This window comes from Oryzias melastigma, linkage group LG10 (genome assembly GCF_002922805.2).
Source record: "Oryzias melastigma strain HK-1 linkage group LG10, ASM292280v2, whole genome shotgun sequence".
In the NCBI taxonomy this organism is placed as follows: Eukaryota; Metazoa; Chordata; class Actinopteri; order Beloniformes; family Adrianichthyidae; genus Oryzias; species Oryzias melastigma.
The window spans coordinates 23,160,824-23,181,666 of record NC_050521.1 but is presented as its reverse complement, the minus strand read 5'-3'; the positions used below and the strand labels follow the sequence as shown (position 1 = coordinate 23,181,666).

The window sequence follows — 20,843 nt, the reverse complement described above, 5'->3', positions numbered from 1 at the left end:
AAGGTGGCTGGTGTTAGAGTGGAGGATGCTGAAGACAGGCTTAGATGGAGGGAACTGATTCGCTGTGGCGACCCCTGAAGGGAAAAGAAGAAAGAAGAAGATATATCTACCAATAATAGCTGACACCGCTCTTTAAAATATACTGGGTATAACAGGTGTAGACCGCTAGTCTGCTGCTAGCTCACCCGGTATCACACAGTCACCAAGGATGGCAAGGGATGTTTGCATTTCCACTGCAGACCAGGCACAGACAATACTTCACAATGAGTGAGGCTCTGTGCAGTGCTCAAGTGTCCTCTGGGTGATTAACAAATAAGAGACAGCTAAACAGCACCCAGGAACTGTGGGCTGAGGCTGCTGGGAGATGAAGTGCAGTCACTACTCTGGAGATGGCTCCCGTCGGTGACCAGAGGGGGAGACAGAGCTCTGACTACACTGACAAAGTCACCAAAAGGTGCATAATTAACCGTAGTGTTCTTATACTTAATTGGCCACACATCATATTTATCTTCACTTGCTCAGTGAGTGGTCTGATTCCACTGAAGTTCCTCTACAATTGCCCCAGTTTCTAGGTCATAGCCTCGAGTGTGCTACTTTGCTGTCAACTTCCACCTTTCATCCTGATCTTCAATCTTCTCACGTTTCTTCTCTCCTGGTGTTGCCATCACTTGGGATCGTGTGCCTTTTTCTCCTTCTCGTCTTAGCCATTTCTGAGTCAGTCTTCAGAGATATTGACTTCAGGAAATCCACTTTCTGTACAGTTGTCCAGCAACTTGGTGGTGGTGTGTGCACTGCCTGCAAGAATCATACACCCTGAAGTCCTGCCTGGTGTGGTAGATCCTAATTTTGTTTATAGGATAAAGCTCCTGTGCAACCATTACTAATGCCTTTTTCATTTAATCTCTGTCCAGCCACTATTAGAATGTCCTGATATCAACAACTGCTTGTAGTTGCCTGATGATACATACTACACACAGATTTGTCCTTCCCTGACAGTTCCCGCTCTTCTCTCTCCTCTGCTGCTTGAGGAATGCCCTTGGAGTCATCCTCTTGATGTAATCTTGAATCCTTGATGACTCATCTTGGACAGTAGTTCTAACACTTGTTAGTTCTCTTGGTGTACAGTCTCTGGGTGCTGGATTTGGGGTGAAACGCTCCGTGCATTGCAAGAATCCTCTTCGTCTTGGTGTCAATGGCCTCCATATCCTCTGTTTTCTGTCTTATCATGCATGTGGGGTATCTGATGACAGGCAGGCTGAAGGTGTTGATACCCAAGGCTTTGTTTTTGCCACTAAGATGACTTGTCAGGACTCCCTGTGTGGGTATTTGGCAGTTGCTGCTTTCCTTGTGGCCTCTTTGTGGCCTCTATTTGCCCGCGGGATTCCAGCATACTGGCAGCTATATACTCAAAAAGTCTGCTTTGACTTTGCATCATCTTAGGTGAGGCACGAGAAGGATGTTGAGGGAAAACAGCAAAACATGTGAAAAAACTAGCAGAATTTCATTATTTTCATATTCCTCCTAATCCACATGTAAAGATTTGTAGTACAAACAAGTACACAAACCATCAGCACACACACGAAAAATAACATGCGTATCTGTGTCCATAATTTTAAGAACTGTAACACACACACAGACATGTTCAAGCACACTTTTCCTCTAAATTAATTGAAGCTTCTACATATTGAGGCTGGAATTCAACAGAGAAGACTGTGATTAGAATAATTGAAAGGAGAGGCTGCATCTGCTCTGCTCCCTAATTGTAATGCAGCCAACTGGAGTCAGCTTTTATTTTCCTAATTTACCAAGTCTGCACTTAACTCACTCTCTGTACACTGATCCCTAGTGAGCCACGGCCCCCCCGTGCACCTCCGAGTTCATACCAGAAATGTATTCACATCCACTCTGATGAGGATGCTGAAACACAACTGTGAGAAGATGCTGACTCCACTCCTGATGTTGCAGAAATGCTTCCTTTGCACAGTGTGACCCTTTACTTTACCCGCCATCATTATTGTTTAGTTTCCCCTCATACATTTAGGCATAAAGATGATCACTTTTGGAGGATGTTGAGAAATTATATTTTTTTTTGCAGGAGATGACCCACTCCTGGCCCCCTCCTCTCACAGCCATACACACTCCCGGAAAAGCGGATCAAACCAAGTTTCCCATCCCAAACAAGGTGAGTGATCCATTCCCTCACTCACTGAACAGAAAAACTCAAGAGCCGATTAAGCATTCTTAGCCTTTAGATGACTTTTGACCCGCTTGTCTTATCTTATTTGCATTTTTATCTCATTTTTATTATAGCTCAAATGTACTTAGAATCACATATTTTTTTAAACACATACATCTTTTCTGAATTTATCACGTGTTTAGGTTAAAAATTATTTGAAAGAAAATGTAAATTTTAACAGTACAATTCTGAATAATTACTAAAAAAGGAGAAAAACAATAAACAGTCAATATTGATTACCAAGCAGTATGTTTTGAGGCATGAAAAACAGCAAAAGTAAAAATTAATATATTGTGGGCAACAGTTTCAATCCATAAGTAGATATGGGGTAGAAAAATGTGTGGTTACATAATCAGCGGGTTACTTAACCCTGGAGAATTCACATTTCCAAAAGGACCTGACTGCAGGCATCAATGACTAGAACGTTCCAGAATTAGAATTGGAAGTTTATATCACTCCAAAAATATTTTTTTATTTACCAGGTTACCCTAACAGTCACAGTTTTACCCACTCTTTTCTGCTTTTAATATGTTTTAATTAAAGTTTTTATTTTTATTTTTTACAACTCCGAATACTTTTGTGCGAAAGCCAAAAAACGGCCTATCCTACTTTTTTTAAAAAAACATTTTTCTTGTGGTATCGACATCGACTATCTCGTTATTACCAAAAATAATAATTTCCCCATGATAACGAGGAATATACAGTAAAACTGAGATGCAGAGACATAACCAACTGCTATACATACAGCTTTCACTGACAAGTATTAACAACAGCAAAAGAAACACTTCCCCAAAAGTTTTTTTTTTTTTTGTCAATGTTGTGTTTTATAAGCTTCTTAATTTCTTCTCATACACCAGCCCCCCTCCCTTTATTTCCCTAAAAACCCTGACAACAGGTCTAACGACAGAACCCAGATCCAAACATCTCTGCACGGTGCGTTCACTGAGCTCAGGACATTAGCGGAACCCAAACAGCCCAACTCAGTCCTCTACAATCGTTTTTTCCTTTTTCTACAATCTGCAGCAAAACAAACTAGTTTGTCAGAGAAAACACCAGAAGAACAGATCAATTTCTAATTTGTCAATTTAACCGTTTTCTAACTCAGGCGGAGATTGTGCTGATGTTCTTGGTCATAAACCGTGTTCAAAACAGTCGTCATTTGTGAAGAAAGTCGGCGTGACTGCTGCTGTGCAATGACAACAGTGACCAGATGAGGGGATCAGACCATCTACACCGTTACAGAATGATGCCAGACTGCATGTCACTCGGGACTTGGCCATTTTTGGCTTCTGTACTTTTGTGTTGTATAATTCAAATTTAGCTGCCATTTTTTTTTTTTTTACATTTTGATTAATTAGTTTATTAATTACTAGAGTTACTTTGGTTAGTTGCTAATGTGCAAAAAATAATTAAATAAATAAACCCCCAAAACACCCCAGAGGAAAATTGCTCTTGGGTTCACCAGGGTTTAGGCATTTTTTTAACCTGAAGATCTGAAGAGTTCTTATGAATCAAAATCAAAAAGCATCATTTCACATTTGAGGAATTAAGATCCATAAAACTGCAATTACCATAGATATGTGATTCAGAGCAACACAAAAAGTTTTGGAACATGGCCTGCCTGCAAAGATCGTTGTTGGTCTCTCCTAATTGCTCACCAATCCCCTGGTGGTTGCTAGGTGAATTGCATAAAACCTAGAGCCAAATTTGTGTTTTAGACAAGCTTCAATCAGGAAGTCGCAAGGTTGCCCATTAATGAGCATTTAGACAAAAACATTGTAATTGACCCAAATACCTGTGAACTTGTGGTCAGACACAAGATGCTTCACTAGCTGTGCAGCTGCAAACAGCTCGCTAATCTTTCCAGTTAGTTTGCAGCAACGCATCCAAATGGTGACAGAAAACATCTGAAATCTGTGAATCAGCGTGACTGTGTTGCTGTGAAATCCCTAATCATATCTATTTGTTTTTTATTCACTCAACTCCCTTCACTTTGGCTCTCCCTTCCCTTCTATCTCTCCCTCTAGGAGGCGCAGCATGTGACGTCAAGCTACAACACTCAGAGTAAGTTTCCAAGCACTCCCAGAGAGCCTGATAATTACCACCACAACGGCAACAGCTTTTGGGGAAAAAGAAGGAAAAAATGCAACAAATTCCCAACCACTCAAACATGATGCTCTGAAAACCTTTGCTTTTATTCCTGTGTTTATTTGAACAAGCAATCTGACAAAAAGGGTTAAGTGGGAGTGGAGGAGGGAGAGCTGAAAGCAAAAAGTGGGCAACACTAGGACGGACTGAGCATAATTAAACGGCTAAAAGTGAAAAAGCTTGACTTTTAGATCCCAATTACAAGTGTAACATCACATTTTTATCTACATATCCCAAGAAACTTTGTGGTTTTTGGTTTTCATGAGTTAGGTTTGTTTAAAAGTACAGTCGGAACTGATTTGCATTCATAAAATTCCTGTCATAATTAATTAATTAATATCAGAGTCACTTGTTTAAAGCCTTAAATATCTATCTTTCATCTCTGGATTTTTCTTTAGAAAGAATTTGTCAAAGTATGCAGTTCCTGTTTACCCTGTAAAGCCCACTACGTCAAAGAATTGACAGAAAATTCACATTTTTACAATCAGGATATTTTTTAAACCCTTTTTAAACTCCACAAAGATTTATAGTTATAGTTAGCATCAATGAGGATATTTTGGGAGAATCGGTTAGTTTTTATTCACAAAAATGTTAATCTAAGATGCAAAAATATTGACGAGTGTTCATGAAAATATAGCACCTTGTTTACCCAATGTCTCAAATTTGATACACAGATTTTTAACATGGTTTAACTGTACTATAAAGAACTAATTATCAACTAATTGTTCCTTCTTTTAATACAGCAAGCAGTTATTAAAAAAAGAAGAGTAAATGTGGTTTTCTCACCATAAAGTTATGAAATTAGTCAAAATGTTTCATGGAAGCAGCCATTTTGAAATGAGCAGGAAAAGCCCTTCTACTGCCCCTAGTGGAATGTTGAACTATAGAGCAGAAAACACAGACCAGGCTATTAACAATGTGTTTTTAAAAAAAAGTTTATTTGATGAGATTCTGATTATCTGACCATTCTGAAGGTAATCACAACTTTTTTTTTAAGAACGAGAAAAACAAAATCAAGGCATTAAGCTATTTTACAAGCCAAAATGAGACAAACATGTCATGGAGAAACTGAGGAGCTAAATATTCTTCAGATGAATCAACAAATGTGAAGCAGCTGTGCAGAATACAAATCAAACCAGGTGTGAGAATGGCGAGCATGCAAAGCAAGTGCTGAAAACAGAACGATCTGCAGGAAAACGTGTAAACAGAAAACAAAAAATTCAAAAAGTCCACAAGAATCTCATAATATTTGGAAGGTTCTTCTAAAAAATATAGAAGAGGTCAATCCTGTATCTGTAGTGTCATTAATTACTGGTTCAAATGCTTGTGCATGATTATAGTTAAAAAGCAAAAGTCCTGTCAACAATGATGGAGCAGAATTAGAATTTGTCTAATCTCAATTTTAGAAAAAATAATTTTTACAGTAAAAGTTAAGCTTTAAAATAAAACTTTACTGAACCAATTAGTAACGGAGCTTACCTTCTCAATTTTCTTCACTTTTTGTCAATATCAGAGTGTTTATTTTATGCTTTTGGTGGTTGAAGATGTTTAAATTCCACAACAAGATGCTTCAAGATATTTTTTTTGCAAGATTATGACTTTTCTTAAAGTCAGGATTCTTAATTTGCACAATTTAAATTGTGTTTGCTTCTAGTATAAATGTATTTTAAGGAGGTGTAACACTTAAAGTTGGTTTTAAAACTCCAAAACCCCCCTACAAATAAAAACTTCAACTATTTAAATGTTCACAAACGTAATAAAATGTCTATAAATATCAGTTTTTTAAATTATGTTGGAAATTTCAGTAGCGGAGACACTAACACCAATTCTAGCTTTTATATGCATTTATTTTTTTAATTACAAAATTAGAAGGTTTCAAAAAGAGCATGGTAAATATCTAAAAATTTTGAAAAATCAAAATTCACGTCTAAATTTTACAATAGTAAATTAAAGAAACACAAAAACAGAGCAAAAATTGCTGACTGGAGCATTAGCACTCCTTTGCACAAAAATGTGCTTTTTCTTGAATATTTATGTCCAATTTTATATTTAAAATGTACAATATAATAAATGAATAAATATAATTTTTGCCCAGGGATACAGAGGAGGTTTATACAAACATACCCCCTCTTTGTCCAAAGGTTTGTGCAACTTAAGAAGCTCTAACCTTCTTTCTGATTGCTCAGCTGCTTACAGGATGAGTAAAAAGAAATAAAAAGTCAAGAAACACATCTCATTTTCCTTCGTAAAAAAACGCTAAGTCAACTGTAATTGAGTTTGGCTTATTTTTAACTGAGATAAACACACAGGAGACAGAATGATTGAATGTCCTTTGCTGTGTTGCAGAGAGATGCCCTGTATCAGCTAACAAGCCTGCTGCTAAAGCACCAACGGCTCCACAGAAGTCGTGAGTATCTCTCTCTCTCACACACACACAAATAGAGAGTTTCTGGTCTGCTGCTGCGCCTGCCTCCAGGTAAAATTAAACTTGACTCTTGGATGGAATTTGCTGGTGGAAGGAGGAAAAAAAAAAAAAAAGATTGTGTGGATCAGTGCAGGAAAGTTCAGCCACATTAATTTATCCCGAGCCAGGAGCATATTGCAACATCTCTGGCTGCAGTCCACTCCTGCATCACTCATGAAGCTTTACAGTAAGATTCATGGCGGGACGAGGCTGGGAAGGGAAAAATCTTGGCTCGTAAAATTGCCTCATGATCCCAAATTATCCTGTGTTTGACCACAAACAAGCTTAATGAGACTCTTTAGAACCTGCTAATATTTGGAACAGGAAATGGAGCCTGTCGTTGCCTGGCAACAAATTTATTAGCCTGTTTAACATACAAAACAAATACGTTAAAGATTGAAATATAGAGGTTTTTTTTTTCTTTCTGCTGTAATTTGGGCTTGGAGTTTATAAGTCGTCATTGTTTGTGTTTACTTGTGTTCGAGCATCATCTCAAAAAAAAGATAAAAATTAGGATAGTCTTAAGACAGCCCAACACAAAATTTAAAACTGCATCTATGTGCAAAAATGATTCATTTGAGTGGAACATGTAAGAAATTAACTTAAATACATTTATAGGTATAATCTTATGAAATAATAAGATGGAATGTTGGAATAATATGAATAAATTTAATGATTATGATGAGAATTTCTGAAAAATATAGAGATTTGTTGAGAAAGTCTTGTTTTTAGGACATAGTTTGAGTCGTGGGCGGAACCATGAAGTGACCCCGCCCCCTCCCATTGCTGAGAGCTTTCTGTTTAGTGTCTGTTTGGTGTTAAAGTCTCCTTTTGTTCCTAAAAGATTATAATTGCATGTAAATCTGCTGCAAGAGGAGGATATTATTTGACACAGGGTGTATTTTATTTAAAGGAACATATGTGCTGCTTTTCAAAATAGAAAGTTATCTTTAAAAAAATTTACACTGCTATAATTCAGGTCTTATAAATAGTTAAAAACTACTATTTATCAATAAATAGCTTAACCGTCACACAAACATGAATATGTGTATTTTTTTAAAAAGTGAGGTGGAAATTTTTCATCTCTAACTGGGTTTTTTTTATAAGAAACTGGACCAAAGGCTCTTTTAGCATTCAATGTTGCTAACATTTAATCAGGAAATTAAATATTTATTGTTTTTGTTGACAAAATACATAACAATGTATTGTAGCTGCAAATGGATTAAATCTAACAACATAATCAATTTGTGCAATTTGATTTTCTGAAGCTTAAAAATAATGAGTAAAGTAGCAGAAATCATTCATTATTTTTAACACAAAGGAACAAAGTCTCTTTGTTCCTCCTCTGCTTATTAAAGCAGTTATTATATTCCGACGTGCACATCGGTACGCGTGTGTTCTGGCCCTGTCGTTTGTTAATGCTCCCTTATGTTTACTAGCTCACTCGCTAAGTTATGTCCATCTGGCTGTTGCTGCTCTTTGGTGCCAAGCAGGTAATAGATTATCAGAGCGGCGGCGCTGAAACAGCTGCAAGTTTCAGTCCATTCCGAAGTTTAATCAAAGTGAAACTGCAGCAAAGTAATTAAACCATTTTCCAGGAAAAACAACCTGACGGCAGACGGTACCATGGCAGCCTCACATTCAGGTCACATAGTTTTATCAAGACGGCATAATTCTCCACCTACAGTAAAGGTAAAGTTAGATTCATTCAAACAGATTTTCAGTTAACATATGGGTTAAAATAGCTAAGATGATTTATGGATGAAAAATAGCTATGGATCACCAAGTGCGACATTGTTAAATGTTTTACTATATTAACAGAATAACTCAAGTGATAACTGTATCTTTGATGGATGGAGAAAAACCATTCATTCTGTTAAAAGATTTTTCTCTCATAAAATGAAGCTTTTCTTACTTTTTTTCATTCAAAATCATTTTTAAATGATTTATCATTTTAATTTTGATATTTATTTGTTAATAAATACATCTCATTTGTAGAAAATCAGCATCATCTTCTATCAGATCAATGATAAATCATTTATCTTTGACTACTTTTCTACGGAGTCCTGAACCCATGCTTGGTTTTGTCAGTTTAAAATTTGGCCCTTTCACTGTGAGATTTAGCATGAAATCAGTGAATTAAGGTCAAGTCTTAATAACAACTGCCCTTATGGGTGGATATAGGCTGTCTGTAAGGGAAAAATTAGGCAGACGTTTATGGGGCACACACAACATATCAAGGTTTCCCGATAGATTTACTTCACAATCGACAATCGTATATTCCATTTTCATGACGTTCCTTAAGTTGCCGACATGAGCCTCAAGGGAACTGCAAGACACACCTCCCCTTAAAATGAGTCGCCATGTTGGAGTCAGACGACGTCAGTAAGGTGTGACTGATCCGAGTCATCATTTATATCATTTGAAAACAGACTTGGAATAATCTGTAAATCAAATGTTTTTAACGATGGAATGGAGGCACCGCACATTTGTATTAAGGAATCTGATTGGTCAATCTATAACTGGAACTACAGAAAAAATAATCGCAAAAAAATAAAATGAGCTAGAATGTGTTAAAAAATGTAGCAGAGCAAATACAGTTATTCTGACAATTAGACGGAGTAATAGCTGTTTATTTCTCAATAGAAGTCTATGGGATTCCTGGAACTTCATGTTTGGTATGTGAGAGGAAAGGAATCACTCAGTCCAGTTCTTATATACAATCAATTATTTGAACCTGTGTATGAACACAACTGTGTGATATCTACCTTATATCTTTGTTATACAGTCATGTTTTAAAAAATTAGGACACGCTACAAAAGTCTGTATATGTTCTCACATATTTGGACACGTATATATATAATTCTAATTTGAGCATTATTAAGTGATCCAAGTGATATAACTTGACATTAGAAAAATGTTTTAAGCCTGTTTAAAACTTTCTATGAAATGTAATTTCTATTTATGACTAAGTTTAGACACTTCATACTTTGGACATGTCTAGGGGACACAAAAAAGTGTCTAAATAATGTGATTTAAGCCAAAGGAGCAAAAATAGCTAATAGGAAGTAGGATGAACTTTTACCTTAATAAAATATGAATTTTTGTTCAGATTTCTTTTTCTTTGAGTAGAATAATATTAATTTTCAAAATGCGTGTGCGTCAAATTTGACACATCCTGTGGGTGAGGGGTGAGCTGCAGACACAGCTGCGCTCAGGAACCTTTTGGTGGCTAACCCCCCCAATCCCACCTTCTACTGCTAAGTGTCAAGCAGGAAGTCCATTTTCAGAGTCTTTCATATGACTCGGCTCGGATTTAAACCTATGACCTTCCAGTCTCGGGGCAGACACTCTACCACAAGGACACTGAGTTGGTTTTATCCACATTTTTCTAGAGGTGTTTGCAATATTTGTGCTGATTTATTAAAGAAGACGTGTCCTTTTATCAAAAAAACGTTCTCACAACTTCACGTCTTCTACTCGTCCTGAACTGTCACCCCCTCAGTGAGGTCCAGTTTTACATAATTTGTACAAATGTTCTGTTTTGCTCATTCAGACTTTTCCAAATAGCCTCACCTTATGATCTATTATCTCTAGCTCTATATCATCATGACTTTAAGGGCATGGAGAACAGGTGAGAACTGGAGGCTGTGTCATTATGTGGAAGTCCAAACCTCCCATGTGTCTGACTGCGTCTGTCCTGAAAGTGCTCTCAGTCTCTCCTGTGCTTTTTATTCACGTCCTCTCCTCTCTCCAGCTTCCACTCGTTCCCCTCCACTTCCCCGTCATTATCATCTCCATCTCACACTATCTCCCTCTCTCCATCTCCTCCTTATGAAATAAAATATGAATCCATTTTTCTTACATTCAAACGTATCTATCAACACCGTGTGCTGCACCGTGCTCCTTATCTGCACAGCTTTTTCTCATTGTGCTTCAGTTATTCAGGACTCGTAAAGCCCCACCTGAAAACACCACAACAATGGGGAGTGTAGTTTTTTCTTTTTTTTTTTCCTTTTTTTTGCGGTGCAAGCACTGACAAGAGTGCTTCATGAGGCAGTAAAAATCCCTTTAGGGGTTTCTCCTGTCACAGCAGCAGCAGTGCCAGCTTAAAATAACACTAGCTTTTGTGTGGTTTATATAAAGCCATAAAACACGGTAACTTGCCAGTGCACATAAATACGGAATCATTTGTGTGGTGAGAAGCAGGTGATGCTATGGTGATGCTAGGATGATCTGTTTTATGTAATTGATTTTTGATTTTTTTGTATATTCATGTATAAATCACAAATAACTGCAGAAAGTCTTTGCGGGAGGCAGAAAGTTTCCAGTTGAAAACACAATCTGACGTCCCTTTTGAAGCCACAAAGTCTTTTTTTTCTGCCTTCCTTCCCAAACACTTCCTTCCACTAATTGATTCTTACGAGTTTATTTGCTTAAAATACTGAAAAAATAAAAAAATCACATCAAGACATGTAAAAACGAATAAATCTGTGTCCTTTTGTTGTGCAGGATGCTGGAGGATGACCTGAAGATCAGCAGTGATGAAGAAGAGGTTGAACAGGTGAGTTTTTGCTTTCTGAACATTGGTGCACTTGGGGAAAAAAATAGTTGATCCTCTTAATTTTTTTTTATTTTACTCAAACTTTATTTTTTACTTGCATGTCTTTAAAATGTTTCAATTTTGCTGCAAATGTGGCAGACATGTTGGAAATGTTTCATATTTTTCTCATTAATAAAGATACAGAAGCACTTTTGCACTAAGGTAGTCCTGCAGACTTAATTTAAACAATCAGGAAATCAAAAAAACTTTGCACACCTTTAAAGTCAGTTAGCTTTCACACTGCACTCTCGAGTGTGAACTAAAAGCTGGATGATACTAAAATTATAACATCTCTTTCTCTGGTGGTATTGGTGTTTTTTTTTTTTAATTTTTTCTTGACAAAAAAGGCAAACCAGTAACTGAAAAAGTAAAAAAGTAAAAAAAAGAGAAATTGTATTAATGATGTACTAGTCCAGGGGTAACACATTAACATTTTTATGGGTCCAGTTATGAAAATGTCATTCATATCAAGGTCCTTTCAATTATTTGTATTTCTGTGTTCACATTGAGACAGATTTATAATTGCAAACAAGGACAACTTCTGGCCTTCATTGTAACAAAGAAATATTTTTCAATAGAAATAAAATCAGAAGGGGCTTTGGGCTAAAAAAGGGCAAAGTTTGACGTTTTTCTTCCATTTCACATTTTGTTTCCTGCTTAAAGCAACATTTATATTTTTAAAAAGACATTTGCCGCCAACTTTTCATAAAAAATCTCGTTTGAGTGTGTGGGGTTGAATGTCTATCACCCTCGTCAGTCATATTTAAGAACAAGAAACCCTGAAACCTATAATAACCCCGACACTTTACTGTGTTTTTTGGTTCTACATCGGTGGACAGTCACATTTAACTATTGCCAGTATGCCACACATTTCCCCAGTAACCTGCTTGTAAATGTAGACCTATGCACCGTAAATGATGGCAACTGTTGTAATCACTCATTTACCCACCGACCGCCATCTCATTTTCCACCAAACGCCAACAACCACCGGTCCAGAGAGAACGAACTGTCACCATTTGGTGGTATCTGTACTAGACCCTCCAGGATATCTTGTGTATTTTTGTAATATACATATTTTTGTCTAAATCAAAAATGTAACTTGATTAAAAAAAATAAATTATTTCAAAACATTTTTAGTTGGCCACTTCACCTCAATTCTGTGTCTTTTAGCCAATCAGGATGCAGAACACAATGGAAAAAAAAAAAAAAATGAAGCACTAAATAATAATCAGTGAGACGAAAAAGATGAACCACATTATAGTGAGGGATCATAATATACTAGGAAAGCTTTTGAAGGTCATAAAAGAAATATAATGCTGAAGAGAATCCACTGATCAACTGGTTGATCTTCAGACTGTCACATCCTCATGACGTCACATTTGTTTTCTCAACATTTTCCAACGTTTTTGTGATTCACAAGAATGGATTTTTTAATTTTTTTCCCCAACAATTTGCATGGCACTTGAATTATATTTTTATTTTCTTTTGATGGTTGAACCATCTGTGTTCGTCATGTGCTGTGCGTTCAAGATCTTTGTTTTCAGACAGATTGGAGCTTCTGGTTCTTTCAAGAGTTCAACTTTTTCTCCTGTCCAAACCCAGCAGACATAACTATAGAAAAACAAACTTTGTTTTAGACCGAACAAACTATTGAGGCATCCCGATCAGCTAGTAATCCCCTCACTGCTGTAAGTAACTGGCAGCAAAAGTCTACAAGTTTTAACTTTCAGTGAGTTATGTATAGATGTTAATGTTAAATATTAACAAAAATTACCACCAACCCACAACATCTTTCCTTTACTCAACTCAAAGCAAATTCAACAATTCCATAGGGACCTGCTTGAGATTGGATCAAACCAGCCAGAGTTCTTTGATCGCACTTCAAATGATCTTCACATGTATTATTTCTTTATACATCTGTTGACTGCAATCAGACTGAAGGAGCACTTCAAGGACCAAAACATTAAACAGATTGTTGAGCATTAAGTGTAGATTGATGAAAAACGTGGAGAGAAACACTGGAAAGAGACGCAAACCTCAAGTGAGCAAACAGTTTATCATCATTACATGATTGACAGAAGACTCTGCGCAAAGCTAAAGTTCTATTAAAGCTAAATAAAAATGGAGTGGAAAAACATGTGTGGTCAAAAATTGGTTTGGGATTAGAAAACCAATATTTTTATATATATTTTATTGAATTTATTTGTTTTTTCTATGTTGATGTGCTTTAAAAATCTTTATTTTCCTTCATTTTCCTTCTACTTTGCCGACAAGTTAAACTCTAGAAGTCACTTTGAACACTATTATAACCCAGAATATTAAATTAAAATTTATGTGTCTGTAAGAATTAACAGTTTTGTTTCATTGACTGAAACTGAGCTCATAGAAATTAAATCAATTCAGTCAACATTTTTTTTGTTATATGGAAGTTGCCATTTTGGAGTCAGACTTCAATAAGCAGATATTTGGCCCAAGTCAACATTTCTGTGGTAATCAGGAAAGAGTTTGGCTGTGATAAGTATCTGAGTACTCCAATACTCAGGATCTGCTCCCAAAATTTGAGTACAAGTAATTGTAATGTCCTACATCGCTGATTCACGATCTTTATAAATATAGTAGAGTGCAGTAAAGATTAAATTTGGCAACAATATATTTACTTCTCTAAAATACCAGAATAACGTTGGATTTTAAGTTTTTAAACTAAAAAAATAAGCTGAATGCACAGCAGAAAGTAACAAGTCTTCAAAATTAAGTGTTGGTGAAGCTTCCTGTTTTCAAAGTAAAACTATCAATGTTTTTGGAGTTGGAATAAATGAGACTGAAGTTCAGTTTACAGATATAAGTTCTAAGAAAAAAAGGAATTTGCTTTAATTCTGGAGATGCTTAACTCTTAACTCTTAAACATTTGACGGAATTACCATGACAGAGGATTCTGAAGTGTAGAAAACCAGCACAGCAGTGAAGTGGTTACATCATCACTGGGAATCTTTGTGTTTTTATCAGTTTGGTTGATTCTGAATTTCTATTCAAAAATCACTTGGATAAGTGCATAAAGTCCATCCACAGTGTCTGTTGAACCTGTTTTACTCCACGATGGGCGTGAAACAGCAGGTCAGCTCAATTTTATTGAAATTATTTACATATTTTTAAAAAATAATTATACTATTTTTGCAAAGAAATTGAATTTCCATGCAACTATCAGGGCAGGACAAAAGAAAACAAAAACATTTTAAACCAGAGAAATTCAAACCCCTTTTGGTTCCTTTAAATGCAAAAATTGATTAATCGCTTAATAACCCAATGCTATGCATCTGCTTTAAATCATGTGATTCATTATTTAAATGTTAATTAAATGGATCAATAAAAGCCTTTAGAGTGGATTAAATTAATTCAGCTACGTTCAGATCTCTGCAGTAAATTGTGAATGGGTGGAAACCCAAGAGCAGAGATAAATGTACATTTATAAATGTTCCATCATCGATGGTCTGTTTACACGCTGAAGCAAAGACGCCCCCCGTTGGGTTGAAGCCAGCGAGGCTGGCGCCCACGGACCAGAGGGGTCGAGTTTGTTTCGTGACGCCGCTTTGAGCTGCTTTTCCCGTACTTCCCGTCTTGTTTTTCTTAGAGAAAGCTGGCACGGTGGCCTTCTCCCCACTAATCACTGTCATCAGACGCTAATGATGCCTCAGAAGAGTTCAAAGCAGGCAGCGGGGGTCACGCTTCTGTCCCCTCCCCTACTGTGCAGACGGAAATCAGCCATCATCAAAGAGTCTCTGAGATATTTGCTGTTCATAAAAAAAAATAATAATTCCTCTCATCCTCTTTTATCCGGTCTTTTGACTGCATAATTACCAGGTTGGTCAACATCATAATTAGAAATGATTGCAGGTCGTTTACACTGGTTTTAAATATAGTTATAGTACGTGGAATTGCTGCCAGCTAATTTACTTTTTTACTGTATATTAGGCCGTTAGAAGACATTTAATGAGTCTTAATCTGGGTTTTAATTAGAATTGCCTTCGTTAATAACAAAAAGTTCCTTCCAACATCAGATTTAAAGATTTCTCGTTGACAAACCAAACTAACACCATGTGAAGACAAAAGCTGCTTTAATGTAACTCGATGTGTTTTGTGTTTGAACTAACGTTTCTCTTTAATCTGACAGACAGAGCATTTTCCTTTAGAAAATCTCTCAAATTTTAGTCTAATATGACATTGGTTTAATTTATCCTAACTTGCTAAGCTTCACACCTGTTGAGGTTAAAGCGTGGCTTGATAAACGGCAACTAACTGCTTTTTTTGTGTGTAAAAAAAACATAAAATCAATGATTCCATGATTGGAAGTTAGTGGAAAATTGTGTTTCGAATGTTACTTAAACCTGGAAGAGAATCTGGCTGCAGAGAAAAAATATGGCACCCAAAAATTAATAGCCGGAAGAACCTCCCCCTTTTTTTCTACTTTTATTTTTCTATGTTTTCTCTGTTTCTCTTTTTTTTCAACCCTGTTTTTTTTCTCTGTGACACTCAAAAAAAAAAAAAAAAGCGGCATTTCGCTACTCCGATCAGCTGATTCACGGGGAAAAAAAACAGTTACACTTTATTCTCATTCAAAGGCGCAAAAGCTGATAGTTCGGAAAAGGTTTTAAAATATCATTTTGAAAGGGTTTTCTAAAGTTTAGGAAATTTCCGCTTACGCAACCGGCGAAAGTTAGGATTTCCGCTTTCAGCGACAGATTGATCCTGACGCCGTCTTGCATGTGACCAGAGGCCGCTCCAGTTTTCCACTTTTCCTTCAATCACTTGAAGTCGGTACTGTAATAACACAGTTGGTTCCTTGCAGAAGCTTGGAAATGTTTTATTGGCTGTCCTAAAGATTTTGGATGATCCCATCAATCAAATTTGCAAATTTTTGTTAAAATGTTTGTAAAGCTACAGGAATGACACTGAAGAGTAAACATAAGAAGTATTATCAACTGTCAGGAAGGGTGTTTGTTTAAATTCACACTCCAATCATCTTTTGATCTATTTTCAAAGCGTTCCCAGAGGTCTTTTTTGTCATGATTTTGTTGTTTTTTTTGGACAAAATAATAATAATAGAAAAACCTGTGTTGTTTTCTGCGACATAGTTTCTGCAGAGCGGCAGTAGTTCATTAGGAATTTGCCTCGGAGTTGAGGATGTACTTTAACCCTCCCCTATACTTCCATCTGTTTCTCCCACTAGCTTACAGCCACAGTGGAGAGTTTGGCTTACAAATTGTAGCTTCTACATCACAGCTACAAGATATTTCCAATAACATCTTTGTGTCTGTTCCTAAATCACAATAATTTGAATAAAAAATATATATTTTAATTTCCTTATATATAAATATATGTGTGTGTGTCCATCGTCATCAGAAAAAATACTATAAAAACATGTTAAAAATTACAATTTTCATCAGAGTCTTTAAGGACTTTACAGATTTCCTGCCTTTGGGTTTTCTGTCTGACTAACATGATTTGGTATTCTTCAACTAAAAAAGAACAGCAACAATATAACAACATAAAATACGTTGACACGAAACTTATGTATCAATGTGTTGAGTTATATGATGTACTGGTTGCTAAAAAACTGTTAAATGTTTAGGTAAATGCATGAAAATATCTGACTCATTTGGGCTCTGTGAACAAGTAGAGGAGTGTCCACTCTGAGGCTTGGAGGGAGGCCGTGGTGCCGCAATAGATTGGTCGACCTTTGATTGGAAGATTGCAGGTTCGATTCCCACCTCCCATGTGTCAAAATGTCCTTGGGCAAGACACTGAACCTCACTTGCGTCTGGTGGAAGATTGGTGCCAGTGGAGGCACCACCACTGTGTGAATGTGTGAAGGGGACAGTGAAGGCGCTTTGGTCCTTCAAGGAAGGCAGAAAAGCGCTACACAAGGATACTTCATTTAAAATCCATGGTTGAGTGATACCAAAGACACTAAAAAAGTGCACGAAGGCCCTTCTAGCTGTGTGTGCAGCTCACTGGTCCACACCTGTTTGGTCCACTTTGGTGTTTGGGTTTCTTCTGAGGATGGCGTAAATGAAAAGTCGAAGGTGTGAAAGTTATTAGCATTTTCTTCCTTTTTGAATCGAGCCCATAAGATTATACTCGTTTACTATTGAGTATGTAGCTTTGTCTTAATGCTTTGAGTCTGGCATCGATGTGGGAGGGGCTTAAAGCAGCCTCTGCTGCAACTATTCAAGGAGAGTAAAAATTATTATTTTAATTAACAGTCATTAAAGTCGTAAGAAAGTCGCTAGATTTCATGACAAAATAGTTTTTACCCAATTGGAAAAAGGAATACTTCTATTAGTAAATTCTAACACAGCTTTCCAGTATCCAGGGTTTAAAAATAAAGAACACAAATCTAGTTTTTGTGTGTGAGACAGCCAAAGATGCAAAGATAAATATGACCAGAAACATGACAAATACACACAACAAGAATCTAACATAAAAGCAAAACAAAGCTTGTAAAATGGAAATTTAAAAGTTATATAATTTCAATTTCCAACCCTCACCAAAAAACTGTTTAGGAAATGAATCGGGTAGAACATCTCTCCACAATGTGAATGCAAAGGAGTCTGAGGCTTGTTTCTCATCATCCGTTGGTTTTGTGTCTGCAGACCAGCGTTGCAGCACAATCTCACAAATCCTCCAAACACACAAAAATACGATGCAGAGAGACGGTTCACTTGCAGTTTGTTTCAAACCATCTCATATTGCTGAGCTCAGAGATGATGGTGATGGATGGCTGATGTCGACTCTCTGGCTCCGCCTGAGCTGCCGGCGCTGCTGCCAGCTAAGCTTTGGATGCACTTCATCCATCCATCCATTTTCTCCCTCTGCTTCATCCCCTGCTTCCAAAACGTTGGTACACATGGGTCAGAGTTTCTGCGCAGGAGCATTCTTTCTTATCAAGTTTGTTTTTTTAGATTGAACTTTTGTGAGAGAACTGCACTTGTAGGCATTTTTTGGCCTTGCTGAGTACTTTAAACTGGAAGTAGAAGATCTCAACTGTGAACTAAAAACTAAAACAAAATGTAGGCAATCAATATAAACAAAACTGAGCAATACCAGAGCTATCCAGCCGTACAATTTAGAGCCAGATAGCAGCTCAGACGAGGAAAATGAAGACGTTAATCAATACATTTATGAGTTGGAGTAAAGAAGGAAGACTTTGACCCCGCCCATTTCAGTCGCTGCGTCACAAACCTGAGCTTTTTCAAACCGCTGGTTTTCATCTGGGTCTTTAAAGGTCGTCAACAGCATCTCTGGTGTTCAATAGTTAATAAAAAAGACAAGCCCAACGCAAAGTTATCTTTTTGTATTTGGGGGTGTCTTTTGATGGGTAAAAAGACGTATATACCCTTATGCTACAGAACTAGTGTCAGAGTTTATTATTATTCTGTGTGTGAATTTTTATGGGGGAGACTTAAAATAACCAAAAATTGTCCATTTAACCCTAAAACACTTTCGCTATAAAAAGTCAAACCATCACTTTTGCCAGGTAATTTTTACCCGATATAAAATACCCAATAAAACGCATTTCTCACAAAAAATAGTTCAAAATGTGACAACACGTGATAAATTAGAATAGTTATTTTTAATTTTAACTGTGGGTTATTTAACAAAATAAATACATAGGAAGAAAACAGGCTTGAGAATGCCTGAAAAATTAGGATTTTGAGAAGAAAGAAATCCTTAAAAAAAAAAATAATGATACTGGAGACTTGGTCTTTGGTCCACCCATTCCTGGGACATGTGAGAGTTTACCCATGGACCCATGACACCCAGAAAAATGCAACTTATTGAACATCATGTGAATACTTCTGCTCGGGTAAAAATCACCCAGTGATAGTGCTCTAGGGTTAAAACATTTTTGAGCTTTTTGAACTAAAAAAAAACAACAAAATAAACCGGTAAAAAGACAGATCATTTAGAGACGATTGCTCCAGATAATCTTAATCGTTGTCTTTTCACCCATTGTGGTTACAGGTGAACTGAGTCCAGACCATAAAAAGATGATCATAAATTCAAAAATTGTTAGAACAGATGCAACAACAAAGTAAGTCAAGCAGAAACTGGTGAGAAAAATGTGGGAAAAGGTGAAGCAGATTGATAAGAAAAGCAGCAGGAGGCAAAGACAGAGCCGATGAAATATGAGGAAAATAAACATGCAGACCGAGGGAGAGGGAGATGGAGAGGAGCTAAGATGAATTCTGTGGCATTTATCTGTGCATGCTGTTAACAGGCTTATAGCAAATGAGTGCATGGTGTATTATCAAGCTTTTACAGCCTGAAGTAAAACACAAAACACTCCCACATTCATAGTCTAACCCACATGTTTCTGTGCACACAGACAAGTGCAAAGAGTGTGCCGACACCAACCTGTGCTCGGCAGCCTTTATGCCAGCAAACACATGAAGACACGCTGACAGCGTCTCACAGATGCACGCTCAGACTCACACTGTCATTAGTATGCTGTGGCACAACGCTGTGAGGGCAGCAGAGGAGTATGATGAATATGTTTTTGGCAAAAGAGACGAAGGAGAGGAGGGAATTGAAAGAAAGAGCAGAGGAAGGAGAGATAGAGGAGAGCGCAGAGGTTTAGAGGGAACCAGTGATGGAAGGAAAGAGAGGAGTCTTAATGAGTTCAGAAACTGACAGAAGAACAGCAACCCAATTACCACTGCAGGACTGTCCTTTGTCTCTATCTGTCTGTATCCCTCTATCAAAGCGAGCGCTGCTCTAAAGATGTGCTTTTTTGTGCAAAAGCGCAGTAGCAGCTGGTAAAAATGTCCAGCCTGAAGGTAAATGTGGTTTGGAAGAGGAGGAGCAACAACACTGACAGGCTTTCTGAAGTGCTTCCATGCTTTGGAAGCAGCTGCACTGTTACATGACATGCAACATTCAACTGGAAGAAAGGTGTTTCAGCTCTGCAGCCGGAGCGCTTTGCATCCGAAAGGAGAAGACGTTTCTCCCCCATAACTTTATATCATAATATTATTACTGTTGATGATGCTCAAAAGACGGCAGATAAAAATAGAAACTAGACTTTAAAAGCTCCACTGTGGGGGCCGCTCTTATCAGCAGGAGCAGATTGTTCCGCGGTCTTGGAGCAGCCACTGAGTCACCTCTACTCTTCAGCCTCACATCTGGTGGAACAAGTAAGAGCTGGGCCTTAGACCCCAAACATCCCAGAGGGTTGCAGCAATAAAAACAGAAGAGTACGGAGGGGCTCATGCAATGTAACATCCATTCGCCCATCTTCATAGCCTTTCTGAAATCACAGAGTTGCTGGAGCCTATACTAAAAGTAGTGAATAGTTTACGCAATTTTTTATAACTATACTGATTCTGACACAGAGA

At 37.2% G+C, this 20,843-nt stretch overlaps 1 protein-coding gene across 3 annotated transcripts in view; it reads left to right on the top strand.

Moving 5' to 3' along the window:
• The window catches only part of aff2 (AF4/FMR2 family, member 2), a 199,322-nt gene that overhangs the window by 107,742 nt on the left and 70,737 nt on the right, over positions 1–20,843 (top strand). For all 3 annotated transcript variants that reach the window (XM_024283313.2, XM_024283311.2, XM_036214109.1), the window contains exons 6-9: positions 2,096–2,182; positions 4,264–4,300; positions 6,731–6,791; positions 11,361–11,412. In XM_024283313.2, the coding sequence (XP_024139081.1) occupies positions 2,096–2,182; positions 4,264–4,300; positions 6,731–6,791; positions 11,361–11,412 (237 nt within the window). The remainder of the gene's footprint in view (positions 1–2,095; positions 2,183–4,263; positions 4,301–6,730; positions 6,792–11,360; positions 11,413–20,843) is intronic.